The 13,575-nt window shown below is 57.3% G+C and overlaps 1 protein-coding gene across 16 annotated transcripts in view; it reads left to right on the forward strand.

Moving 5' to 3' along the window:
* CUX1 (cut like homeobox 1) overlaps nt 1–13,575 on the forward strand; it is a 315,007-nt gene that overhangs the window by 249,906 nt on the left and 51,526 nt on the right. For 4 of the 16 annotated variants that reach the window (XM_079121805.1, XM_079121804.1, XM_079121802.1 and 1 more), the window contains exons 14-20: nt 511–607; nt 1,512–2,183; nt 3,264–3,329; nt 4,554–4,655; nt 6,863–7,677; nt 9,294–9,459; nt 9,951–10,007. In XM_079121805.1, coding sequence (XP_078977931.1) covers nt 511–607; nt 1,512–2,183; nt 3,264–3,329; nt 4,554–4,655; nt 6,863–7,677; nt 9,294–9,459; nt 9,951–10,007 — 1,975 coding nt within the window. The remainder of the gene's footprint in view (nt 1–510; nt 608–1,511; nt 2,184–3,263; nt 3,330–4,553; nt 4,656–6,862; nt 7,678–9,293; nt 9,460–9,950; nt 10,008–13,575) is intronic. The other 12 variants (XM_079121800.1, XM_079121799.1, XM_079121798.1 and 9 more) reach the window with 6 other exon arrangements.

Consider the following 13,575-nt stretch of genomic DNA (forward strand, 5'->3'; position numbering starts at 1 on the left):
CCCGCTGCCCCAGGGGAGAAGGGGCACAGGGTGACAGTGGCAGCCACCTGCAGTTTACATGGTGAAGCACCCAGGTCCCAGCTGCTCGGGAGGGAGGCTGAGGCAGGAAGGTTTGAGCCAAGGGGTTCACGGCCAGCATGAGCAACACAGGAAGACCCTCTTATTTAAAAAAAAAAAATTTTTTTTCATTTTTTAAAAATTATATCATATGTCCCGAGGGCAGCCACATCTTCATATCTAGCCAAAAAGAAAAAGGCAAAAGTGTAGTTTCTTCCTGACAGAGGTCGGTTCTCAATAGCCCACTGATGGAGGCCCCGGCTTAGACTGCTGGAGTTTGGGGACAGGATAGGAATAATGAACTGTCTAGAAGCCAGCTGAGTCAAAGAGGAAGAAAAATGGCCTCACCCAAAGTCAGGAGAGTGAACATTTCGGGACATCCTTGAGAGTGGATGGGACTTGGGTGGGGTGGCGGCTGCGGGCCCCAGGTGAGCCCTGCTCTGCCCCATCCAGGATGCGGCCAAGCCCCTGGAGGTGCTGCTGCTGGAGAAGAACCGCTCCCTGCAGTCCGAGAACGCGGCGCTGCGCATCTCCAACAGCGACCTGAGCGGTAGGTGGGCAGGGCCTCACTGCGGTGCTTGGTTCGCTTCCAGGGGTGAGCCGCGAGTCTGGGCTCTGCGTGGCAGCGCGGCCGGCAGAGGAGAGCCCCACCTGGGCCTGTGTGTGGGCATTCCCGCCCTGCGACAAGATGCGCGCTCGGCCAGGCTGCGAAGAGCCTGGAGGGGCGACCGGGACGTTGCTTTCCGTCTTTTCTGGTTGTGCTGCGATCATGCCAGGGCCAGAGCAAGCGCGGCCTCTCTCGGGGTGTCTCCAGGGCTGTTCGGGGTTGCCCGCCCTCCTAGGCTCAGCGGCTTTTCTTCCCTCGTCAGGTGTTCCTTGGGGACGCGTCCCCCATCCTTAGCCTTTCTTTGCTCGTCCCAAAGTGGTGGCGTCACTGACTGTGCTTCTGGTTTGGCAGCTGGTAAACCGCGTAAAGGTTCTGGGCTCCGATGACGTTGCGTTCTTACGTGTGCGTGCTTCGATCAGTGGACTCGGTGCGGTGCGTTCGCCTCAGCGCGGTGGGAGTGACCCCACCGCGCCCGAGTGTCAGTGTTTGCTGCTCCTCAGGCAGGGCCCTCGGGGTAGCGCGAGCACACAAGGCCCTCGCGCGGCCCGACCTGCCGACCTCCCTGTGTGTTACCGGCTCCTTGTCACTCTAGCAGTTCGAATCGTTGTCGAGGGGATTCTCCGGCTGCAACGTACAAGAAAGGTGCAAACACGAATGCATGTGGCTTGTGCTGGGGGCCGTGTTTGGCTGACTTACAAATTCGATCGAAAACCAACCAACACACCTCATTGGCCCTTGTAAAGTCTGCACTTTTTTTTCCCTTTTGTGGGGCAAACTTTGCATTCTGGTCTTGGTTTTTTTCCCTTTTGAATCCCCCATAATGCATTCTGTTTGCCCTTCCTTGTAGGGTCAGCCAGGAGAAAAGGGAAAGACCAGCCCGAGAGTCGGCGCCCTGGACCCTTGCCGGCCTCCCCTCCTCCTCAGCTGCCCCGCAGCACAGGGGAGCAGGCTTCCAATACTAATGGTACACACCAGTTCTCACCAGCGGGGTTAAGGCAAGACTTTCTCAGCTCATCCCTGGCAAGCCCCAGCCTGCCCCTGGCTTCTACAGGAAAATTTGCACTAAACTCTCTCCTCCAGCGACAGCTCATGCAGTCCTTCTACTCCAAGGCCATGCAGGAAGCAGGAAGCACAAGCATGATTTTTCCAACAGGTCCTTACAGCACAAACTCCATATCTTCCCAAAGTCCATTACAACAAAGCCCAGACGTAAATGGCATGGCCCCGTCTCCCAGCCAGTCAGAAAGTGCTGGGAGCGCCTCCGAGGGCGAGGAGATAGACACTGCAGAAATCGCCCGACAGGTCAAAGAGCAGCTGATCAAGCACAATATCGGACAGCGCATTTTCGGACACTATGTCTTGGGACTATCTCAAGGGTCCGTGAGCGAGATCCTGGCCCGGCCGAAGCCATGGAATAAGCTGACCGTCCGTGGCAAGGAGCCGTTCCACAAGATGAAGCAGTTCCTCTCAGACGAGCAGAACATCCTGGCGCTTCGCAGCATCCAAGGCAGACAGAGAGGTGAGAGCCGCCCTGGGGTTGGCGCCTGCGTGCGAGCCCGTCACAAGGCTGTGTGTGTGTGTCTGTGTCTGTGCGTGTGACGAACATTTGTGCATCACATCAGGTAAAATTCTCTTCAGTTCCACCATCTCCAGAGCTCAAGGGGCGACCGGCATGAGCTAAGCATTAGACTGGGGTGAGCTGGCCCTTGGACGCTCGCTGAGCAGCTATAGTGAATCAGTGTCTGTTGCTACACATTGACCTGGAGGGACTTAGGTCACCACATCGGCATGTTTAGCAGCCTGGTCCAGTTGGCCTCAGGTGCTGGGCTGACTCGGGGCAGCCCTGGGGGCCATTGTGCCCCGTAGCGGCAGCACTGGCTGTGGATCAGGCCTGTGGAAGCTGCCTCTCTCTTGCAGCCCGTCAGGGAGGCTGTGTCCTGTGGTCACCTTACGGTCCCGTTAGTGATTTTTCTAGCACAGTGATGAAAACCTGCCTGCCATGAGTGAAATACACGGAAGCTTTATCCGAACACCTCTCCTACCCCACCCTTTGTAAAAAACAAAAGGCCAGTCACCTCCCTAATAAGAAGAGTCGCCCTATCTCAGAACAGGAGGTCCTTGTGCTCATTCAACAGTGGTACAGAGAGGGGACTTAATCGGCCACTTTCAAAACATCCTGAAATTCAGACTCAACTAGCAGGGAGACATTCCAAATAGCATCAATATCTCCCACAACACCAAGCATTTCCTAGTGATGTGAACTGAAGTTGAATGTCTCTGGACGTGGACGTAGGGCTTCGTCCCGGGCTGGCGGGTGATTTGCTGGGAGGCAGCTCTCCCCCCCTTAGGCCCTCTTGGTGGCAGTACCTGGCCACTACTCAGGCTTGTCAGCCTCCTCTTACAGGTGAGCAGAGGCCTCTGCGGACCAGTCAGCCAGGGAAGGGCTGCTCAGAAGTTTCTAGTAGCTCCCGAGTTGCACAGGAAGCCCGGAGCCCTCTCTTTAGCGACAGGCGGCTCAGGTTTCATGTCACACAGCCCATGTTGTCGACGCCACCATTCCCCTGATTGTTTTGTTCTTACCACACTTGTTTTTCAACAGAGAATCCAGGCCAGAGCCTGAACAGACTATTTCAGGAAGTACCGAAACGAAGAAATGGGTCTGAAGGTATGTCGCAGGCAGGTGTTTTTCTTTGCAGTCAGTAACCTAGGAAGCAGCATGTCCTTAGCTGTGTATTTGGGTTAAAACTGTGCAGTGTCATTCTGGCCTGGAACCTGATGGAAAAACAGCTAGTAAGTATAAAACAAAACACGGGTTTAAGATGCCCAGCCCCACCTCCTGAGCTGCCTGCGCTCTCCTGAGCCAGACCCCATGAGAAGGGGTGTCCCCAGGGTCAGTCCCCAAGCACCAGCCCCACCCCCTCGATGCCAATTCCATGTGCCCATTTTCTCAGAATAGGAGAAAGAATACAGTCACTGCTCTGAGAAAAATCAGGTGACCACGTCAAACCAGTGCTGCTGCTTCCTGCGACTTTTAACTCAAAAGTGTCACAGGTCCCACCTGGTGGACGGGTTCCAAATGCGACTGGTTCTCCTGCGGCCCTGGGCGAGCCAGCCCCCTCCTGGCTCCTTGGAGTCGAGTATCTGTGGCGTTCTTGCTTTTCAATGGTGTAACGTGGCGTGTCCTGTAGAGTGAGGTGAACGAGCAGAACACCTGGAGGGCATCCCGAGGCACTGCAGCCCCGGGCCCCTGCTCTGTGAGCACCGCCCTGTGACTGTGTGAAGGTGGTCTTGTCCTTTAGGAATTCTTAGGCTTCTCTCCTTGTCTGTAGATTGCCAAAAAAGACAGCATGTGGTCATAGATCTGAAAAAGTTCAAGTTCCGCCTTGGGCCTTTTCACCTGGTGCATCTGAGTGCTGGGTGGAGGCTCAGCCTCCACCCTTGTCCCTCCATCCCATTTTTCCTGTTTAGGAAAAATAAACATACAGAGACCAAATATAGTCCCCAGCCAAAGCAGTTGTTGGAGAAGCTTCTAAATGACTCATGAAAACATTGCCTGAGAATACATCATCTTTTTTTGTATTGCTTTAAATGGTTTGTCTTCCCTGGCACTACCCCCGGGCGACATCCAGCTCAGGTGATGGGGGAGCCCGCCCTGCTGGCCAAAAATAACGTTTCCCGTAAGGCAGGTTCAGCAGGAAGCCTCCTGCTCGGTGGCTGGGTACACGCCGTGAGGTCGCACTCCTGAGAGTGCAGGCCGCGGGAGGCCACGCCTGCCTCCTTACATCACCAGCCTCAGCTCGGGCCAGTTGTCAGAATGATGTCTTCTTGCAGCTCTGATCTTGCACTCAGAGTCTGGGTCTGATGTCATTGCTATGACTTCTCCCCACAGGTAACATCACCACCCGGATCCGAGCCTCCGACACTGGTTCCGATGAAGCGATCAAGTCCATCCTGGAACAAGCCAAGAGGGAGCTTCAAGTGCAGAAAACTGGTATGGTCCTGCTTCCTCAGCCCGTCTTCCAGCTTAATCAAAAGAAGTGTCTTGAGTTTTGTGGTCAGCAGGAAGTCACTTCCCTTCAAACACTAGCGAGCGTGTTTTCATGCACGTGGTGCGTGCGGAGAGGAGCAGGTCAGAGGTCGTCAGTCTCCAGCACTCAGCACACTTCTTTTAATGTCGTTCTCGAGAATGACTCGAGAACATCCCGCTAGCCTAGACTCTCCTCAGCTTAAATTAGCAGGCGGACTGTGTCAGATGGACTCCTCTCAGTGCAGTGCAGGCCTTTGTTACTTGGTCATTAATCGTACTTGAAATAGTGCCACTGAAGAGGAGTGGGCAGAACAAGCCCTCACGGCTGCAGGAGGGCCTGAGTGGCTGGTGAGGAGCCCGTAGCCTCTGTGGGTGGACGGCCACCTCTGCCGCCTGCTGAGAGGAGAGCCCCTGTTTAGGTTTTCTCTGGCTGAGCTTGAGTGGGGGGAGGAGAGCGGGGAGTCCCCGTCCTGTGTGCAGCCCGCTCCATCCCACGAAGCCCCGCTCTGTGTGACACCACCCGCAACCGCCTCAGGGCCCCCGCCGGCCCCTCACCTGGCCGCTCAACCTCCCTCTCCACAGCTCATTCAGCTCAGGGATCCCTCTGAGTCCTGGGCCCCTGCTGGGCATCTCCCTGCTGTATCCTGCTCCAGCAGTCCTCAGAACCCACAGGGTGGTGTTGCCATCCTGTTGTTCCTGATTATCCAGCTCAGCCTCAGTTAGAATGGTCTGCCCAAGTTCATCAGATGGCAGACTTGATGGAAGCCCTGGTTTCTCGACTCCAGTGCCATCTGCCTTCTGCTAAAGGTCCCAGAGAAATAGGACATTATCCTGGCCAGACCCAAGCCCGACAGTGGATGGAACTTTCAGTCCAACATAGATCTAGCTCTGGCCAGAGTGGAGGTGGGACCGGTGCCACCTCCATTGGCTAGACAGCCAGGGTCCTCAGCAGGGCAGCACCGCAGGGCCAAGAGGAAAGAAGCCGAGGGCACACTGGGCACCCCCGTCACCCGCTTCCTCCCCACGCCGCAGCCCCTTTGTCTGATGCCACAAGAGTCGCCTGAGCTGGAGGAGGAGGGCCCTGTCACAGGTGGCAAGGCACTTGTCGCTGGCAGGCACAGTGTGTGCACCTGTAATCCCAGCTAGTTGGGAGGCGGAGGCAGGAGGACTGCAGGAGGTCAGCCTGGGCAACTTCACAAGACCCTGTCTCAAAATGGAAATTTCTAAAGGGAGCACTGCAGTTGTCGTTCAGTGGTGGGGTACGTGCCTAGTTTGTGAAGGCTCAGTCCCCCCACCAAAAACATTTGCTGTTGCTTTTGCAATTTTGGGGCCTTCTTTAAAGCAGAAAGGATCAGCTCCTCCAAAGCTATTTGGATTCTTCTCCTAGACGTGAAGGTGAAAGATTGAGGGGACATGGAACAGAGCCAGGGAGGCCATAGACTCCCAGAACATCAGAGCCGGGACCTCCTAAGAGCACTGTCCAGTTTCTCTCAGCCAGGGCTGCCCTCCATGGCCCCCAGGTGCCAGTGGAACACAGGTGCTGGGCCAGCCCCACACCTGTTCCCACAACACACCAGGGCAGGCGCCAGGCATGTGCACTTTAGCAAGCCCTAGGTGATCGTCCATCTGGTCGTCAGCCAGCCGCATGGAAGTTCTGAGGCCCAGCAGTGCCTTAGGACTTCCCCAGGTTCCTGGGCCAGTGACTTCCCCTGAACCCCACGGCCATCCCTGCCCACTCCCCCTTGGTGAGGTTCACTGCTGTGGCCACAGCACAGGCGTCCACCAAGAGGGAATGAGCCCCTGCTGTGGCCTCTGTTCATTGGTCATGCTTCCGAAGTTGAACAGACCCCTGAGAACCGCGGGAGACAGCTCAGGAGAACTCATGTCACGTTTAAAATTCCCCAGGAACAGAAGCCCAGCGGGCGGGTCCCAGGGTGTTCACACCTCCTGTGGTCACACTCTGATAGGAGCTCCCTCCGCGTGCAGCAGAGGCCAGCAGGCTGTGCAGCAGGAGTGCCAGTCTGGAAGGAGATGCGCAGGCGTCCCGCTGATGGGAGGGCGTTGCGATGTGGCGGTGTGGTCCCCGCCGTGTGCTCTAGGCGGGGTCAGGAGGAGTGACACGCAGAGCTGGGGCAGTCGGCCAAATGTCACCCTGTGCTTGCCCCACACAGCAGAGCCGACCCAGCCGTCTTCCGCATCCGGCAGCGGGAACTCTGACGACGCCATCCGCTCCATCCTGCAGCAGGCCCGCCGGGAAATGGAGGCCCAGCAGGCCGCCCTGGACCCTGCCTTAAAATCAGCACCGCTGTCCCAGCCTGACCTCGCCCTCCTGACCCCCAAGCTACTGTCGACCGCGCCCAGCTACTCTCCTCTGGCCATCTCCCTAAAGAAGACGCCCACGGCCCCCGAGGCCAGCGCCTCGGCTCTGCCCAGTGCCCCGGCCCTCAGAAAGGAGGCCCAGGAGGTGCCAGGGCTAGACGCTCAGGGCACAGCTGAGGCCACACAAGGGGTCCTGAGGCAGGCGAAGAGTGAGCTGGGCCGCGGCGGAGGGTGGAAGGACCACTGGTGGAGCCCTGTGCAGCCCGAGCGGAGGAGCGCCCCCTCCTCCGAAGAGACGAAGGCCGAAGAGGCCGCGGGCGGCAGAGAAAGGGCCAACAGTCAGCCCCGGGCCGAGCGTGGCCAGCTCCAAGGGCCCTCGTCCTCATCGGAGTGCTGGAAAGAGTGGCCCAGCGCCGAGTCCCCATACTCCCAGAGCTCGGAGCTGAGCGTCGCTGGAGCCAGCCGCAGCGAGACTCCCCAGAACAGCCCTCTGCCTTCCTCCCCAATCGTGCCCCTGGCGAAGCCCGCCAAGCCCTCGGTCCCTCCGCTGACTCCTGAGCAGTACGAGGTCTACATGTACCAGGAAGTGGACACCATCGAGCTCACCCGGCAGGTCAAAGAGAAGCTGGCCAAGAACGGCATCTGCCAGAGGATCTTCGGGGAGAAGGTAAGGGCTTCCACTGGGGCCTGGGCTCCCAGTCTTCATGCAGGACGGCCATCGCCCATCTTAACTGACCATACACCATGTGCCACCCACCCCCAACCACAGAAGCCAGCCAGCATCTGTTCCCTGCCAGGTTCCACGTGCCAGGCCCTGTCAGCCTCACTGCCCTCCTGGGCCTCTCGGCTACTCTGGGGGTGGCTGGCAAAATCATCATGGGACAGATAAAGAGCTACGCTTGCCCTAGGCTGTCAGGGAACTGAATCTAGATCCAGCTTCCGCTGCCAGGTGGAGCCAGGCAGCACCTGCAGGTCCTTTTGGCCTAAAAAGGTCCGATCTGGGCAGGTCCCATGGAGGGCCAACCAGCCTGCAGAGAACCGCAGCAGACTTGATAGAAAAAGCTGAGCAAAGCATAGGTCTTCCTTTCTAGTACAACTTGAAAGGCGCTTGGGTATTGTCCTGCCAGGGAGGCAAAGCAACTTGCCCGAGAATAAACCCCAATGGGGACACCAGAGACCACCCAGGGCTGCCCTTATTTCCACATTGTTCCTCTCTGGCTCGTGAAAATGTGATCATTTGTAGGTGAGCTTCTAGACCTTTCTATTCTTGGCTGCCCTGGTGATAGATTCTGGATAATGGAGATTTACTGTGGCTGTAAAGCCCTAAGAAGCGCCCTAGCAGCATGTTAGATGAGGTGGTAGTGGGTGCTGGAGGCGGCCTTCTTGCCATGTGGCACCCGCCCAGCCCGCCTGCTGTGGGCCCACGTGTGGCCGTGTGACACGCCGTGTGTTCTTACAACAGCCGTGTGTGAACTCTTCATCTGATTTCACGACAGGCGATGGGCTACATAGAATTGGGGATGGGAATTCAAAGTCCCTTGAGATTTCTAGTTCAGTGTTGTAAAAATATCGTTTGAGAACATTTAAATAGACATTTGTGCTCAAGCCTTAAATTTAGCAGAGACTTAATAGTGTCGCACTTGTTTGGCCCATGAGTGCAGTTTATTCTGGAACTTGAGAACTTTTCGAAAGAATGATGGGAGGCAGCCCCTAAATATCCCTGGGCTGCATCTGGGTCGTGGTGGGCTGTCAGCGTCCATGCATATGCATGGCCATATGTGAGCAGAAGACGCGGGCTGCGGCTGCTTGTCCGTCGTCTGCCACACGTGTCCCTCCCACCCCGGCCCCCCGGCCCTGCCGGCTTACCTCTGCCCCCGCCTGTGAGGGAGGGCCACCCTGGCTCGGCGTCACTAAGCAGCCTGCTTCCCTCTCCCTCCGGTACCCCCACTCCTGCCTCTCAGGCTCTGCCCCATGTCTAGTTGTCCCCGTGGCTGCCAGGCAGGGAGCACGATGCTTTTCAGTGCTTCCTCCTGTGTCAGGTGGCAGCCCTCCAGTCCCAGCCCCTGTGCCTGGCGACTGACCGAGGATGGCTTGTCAGAACCGCAGCCCATGCCGGCTCATCGGCCCTCCAGTGATCCTCAAGGCTTGTTCCCCGGCTGTCACCATGCACCGGGCCCTGGCTGTGCACACGCTGGCTGTTTGCCTCACCCCCCACCCACACACCGCGCCTGTGTCACGCCCCTGCCTGGGCACCAACCACCTGTCTCTCTGGTTCCACCACAGGTACTGGGCCTGTCCCAGGGCAGCGTGAGCGACATGCTGTCCCGGCCAAAGCCATGGAGCAAGCTGACCCAGAAGGGCCGGGAGCCCTTCATCCGGATGCAGCTGTGGCTGAACGGCGAGCTGGGCCAGGGTGTGCTGCCGGTGCAGGGCCAGCAGCAAGGGCCAGGTGAGGAGCCTGCGGGAGGGGCTGTGGGGGAGGCAGCCAGCCCCTTGGCCTGGGCCAGGAAGGGACCAGCTCCCCACAGCTGTTGGCTGCCCCAAGGTGGAGAACGTACCCCTCCCTCCCTCCAAACCTGTTGCCACAGGACTGACTGGAGCTTAGGAGTGAGAATATTGTGCCTGGCTAATTTTATAAGCAGTGGAAAATGAGTTGCCAATTAAGAAAGTGCTGTTTATACATAAATATAGGTAAAAGTCAAGTAGCTAAATCAGGGAAGAAAACCAGCCAAAGGCACAGAAGCAAGTGTCCCAGGCAGTGACTTCCACTGGCTCTTGGCCCAGGGTCTTGGCTCTGAAGGGCAGTGCCCTCTGGGCCTAAACAACCCCATGCTGGCCGGGTGCGGGAGCCTCCCTCCCTCGGGGCTCCGCTGCTCCTCCGCGCGCTCAGTTAGGAGGCTCCGCGGGCTGCCCTCACCTAACACACCTTTCTCTTTCCAGTCATGCCCTCGGTGACGTCGCTGCAGGACCCCCTACAGCAGGGCTGTGTGAGCTCAGGTAACCCACCTGCGTCTCTCGGTTCTGTGAAGTGTCTCATGCTTGTCCTGGTCTCCCTCCTCCCTCTGGCTGGGCGGCTCCCAGGGTTCCGTGGCCTGCGGGTGAGCGGGGGTACATTGGGCCCTGCAGGCCGCCATCACAAGCTCCTCGGCATTACCACGGTTCCTGTTCCTGTCACTTACTGAGGGGCATTTTGGTTATTTCTGGGTTTTGGCTATTACAGGCAAAGTTGTTACAGAAGAAAGAGAGAGACTCCAGAAGGGGGCGGCTGGGTGGAGGGTCGCCGCCATTTGTCACTCCCTGCATCCCACTGTAGGGCCGACGGTTTCCAGGCATGGAGCCCTGTGTTTGGGGCTGGGGACTACGTCAGGGACAGATTCCACATGCAGGGGCTTCCATTCTAACAGTAGGAGATGAGGTGCAGGCATTGCCATTCCAGCAGGACCATGGTAGGGGACGTCCCACCTCGTCCCTCCGGAAGCCTCTGGGCAGCCTTTGAGTTGAGAGATTGGGGCGTGAGGAACGGGATACCTGGGAAGAGAAGCCCCCAGAACAGCTCGTGCTGTGACTGGATGGAGAGGCAGTGGTGCCTGGGAGAGGGGCCTGAGGAGCTGGGGCAGCTGGCAGGTGAGGAGGTAGGGAGGCAGCAGGCGCAGGGCTCCCCTTGGCCTTGGAGAGCCTCCGGTCATACCGGTCATCTCCACCCCGAGGCTTCTGTTCACCACCTGACCTCCCTCGAGGCTTCCTCCCCGACCTCCCAGGGGCTCCCTCCTGCCATGGCCCACAGTGTAGCCGAGTGCTCACCCGGCTTCCAGGAACAGCCGGCGTTGTGAACAGCTCTTTCTTCTTTCTTTACTTCTCTAAATGTGTTGATTAGTCTCCATATCCCATTGATTCACTGGAAACACAAACAAAGCTAAGCGAGGAGTGCGAAGCCGCCAGCGTGCCAGGAGGTTTACGAGGGGACACATGTGCAGCAAGGGAGCAGCTGGTCGCCTCGGCGGCGGCTGCCGTGAGATACCGGCCCACGAACAGATGCAGCCAGAGCGGGGCCTCAGCATTTGGGTTCCCGCTGGAGGTTCCTATGGGCTGTGATGTCCTGATCTGGCTTTGTCCACGGAGGGGGACAGAGGCCGTACCCCACCCACGTCTTCCACCTGCAGAAAGATCAGGTGTGGCGTCCTTCAGGTTCTGCCAATTCATTAGCAAGTCCCCAGGACCCTCTGCTGTGCCACCTCCCATTCAGGATGCAGAGGGGAGGTGACGTGCCTTACTTTAGGGCTCACAGGGGAGGTGATGTGCCTTAGCTTTAGGTACACAGAGGAGGTGATGTGCCTTACTTCAGGTGCACAGGAGAGGTGATGTGCCTTTGCTTTAGATGCACAGGGGAGGTGACGTGCCTTACTTTAGGGTGCACAGGGGAGGTGATGTGCCTTACTCTAGGGTGCACAGGGGAGGTGATGTGCCTTACTTTCGGCGCACAGGGGAGGTGATGTGCCTTAGCTTTAGGTGCACAGGGGAGGTACGTGCCTTAGCTTTAGGTGCACAGGGGAGGTACGTGCCTTAGCTTTAGGTGCACAGGGGAGGTGATGTGCCTTAGCTTTAGGTGCACAGGGGAGGTGATGCTCCTTACTTTAGGTGCACAGGGAAGGTGACATGCCTTAGCTTTAGGTGCACAGGGGAGGTGATGTGCCTTACTCTAGGGTGCACAGGGGAGGTGATGTACCTTACTTTCGGTGCACAGGGGAGGTGATGTGCCTTAGCTTTAGGTTCACCGGGGGGGTGATGTGCCTTAGCTTTAGGCGCACAGGGGAGGTGACGTGCCTTACTTTAGGTGCACAGGGGTGGTGATGTGCCTTACTCTAGGGTGCACAGGGGAGGTGATGTGCCTTACTTTCGGCGCACAGGGGAGGTGATGTGCCTTAGCTTTAGGTGCACAGGGGAGGTGATGCTCCTTACTTTAGGTGCACAGGGAAGGTGACATGCCTTAGCTTTAGGTGCACAGGGGAGGTGACGTGCCTTACTTTAGGTGCACAGGGGAGGTACGTGCCTTAGCTTTCTGGATGTTTACCAGGGAAATCAGCCTTCCCTTCCACTCTCATAGGAAGTTGTTCTCCCCTTAAACTCCCAAGAGCCTTTGCTGCCCTGTCAGAGCAGGGCTGATCATGGCAGGAGGAGACATCGCTTTCTAGTTGAAAACCTCTTATTCCCAAATAAAACATGAGGTCTCCGCAGCTCCGGTCTCTTAGAATCCATGCCGAACCTTCTTCTCCATGTATGAACACGTCCTCTAAGAAGTGCTTGCTTTTGCTAAAGCAGAACACTGTCCCCGTGCTGCAGCATTCACAGGATAGCCCCAGTTCCCACCCTGGGCTCCTGAGAGGAATGCAAGTGGTATTTACAAAATATCGAGTTACTTTATAGAATAAAGTCATTTAAAACTCTGGGGCATCTACAGATTGGAGAAGGGAGGGAGGCAAGAACCTGCCCAGAACAATGTGGCAGAATCACTGGTGGCTTTTACAGAGGCGGCAGGCAGGCCTGGCCCTCCTGGTGCCACCCAGGTGAGAGGAGAGGATGGCCACAGCACCCCTAGGGCGGCTACCAGGAGAAACAGTAGCCCACAGCTTCCGTGGAGAAAGATGGGAAAGTGCTTCTTAGGTTTCAGGAAGAGCAAAAGGTCTTACATCACGGTGGTAGTGCAGAAGCCTGTCTCTGGACCGGGAAGTCTAGGAGCTACTTGTCAGAATAGACGCTGTCATTCGGTGTCAGGACGGAGTGGCAGTCTTCCATGTTTGAAATGTCGTCATGGATTATTTTTTTTCAGTAGAGCTTCTGAAAATTAAAGTACCTGTGCTTACAGTGTACGGAATTTAGATTCAAAAATAAGACTCTCCTGTTTTGGTGCAGTTAGCAAATCCTTGGGATGAATGACTGGAAAATTCTAGTCTCTTCCTTCACAACTTAAAGGAAAGGGAGCTGTCCCCACAATTTCCCCAGAGGCAGAGGAGGGAGCCTCCATGAGATTCCAGTCCCCCTCACCGTGGCTACCCCGGAATCATCCCAGGGGCCCCTCAGCTCAGAAAGATGCTCTGTCCCCAGTGGCAGCTGCGTCCGGTCTGCCTGGAGCCGCGCAGCATGGTGGACCCAGGTAGCTGCAGGAGGGTGGTTCCAGCCTGGCCTGGTTTGTCCCTGGACAGTGGTAAGACACACGCCGTGAGAGTTCAGGGCCCCCTGGTGCAGGAACCCTGGAGGACCTGCCTCCCGCCCTCCTGGCCAGTCGCAACTTCAGTGAGGCCTCGGGTTCGCTGCAGGCGTTGCCGTGGTGATAGGTGCACTGGGGGCCGTGGCCTCACTCCTGCAAGAGCAGACTGCAGCCTCGGGAACCTTCCCCTCGCTTTCTGCCCAGGTCCACCGTCCCTCGGTGTTTCTGTTCCTTGGTGACCGGTCTTGTCCTCGCTGACAGTATTAGGAAGAGAGAAGCCCGCGTCTCGGTTTTCCCTCTCGGAGGACCTGACACTCAGAACGTGCCCCTGGTAATCTCCAGGTGGGGTGCAAGGGCACTAAG

This window comes from Sciurus vulgaris (genome assembly GCF_902686455.1).
Source record: "Sciurus vulgaris genome assembly, chromosome: 18".
Classification (NCBI taxonomy): Eukaryota; Metazoa; Chordata; class Mammalia; order Rodentia; family Sciuridae; genus Sciurus; species Sciurus vulgaris.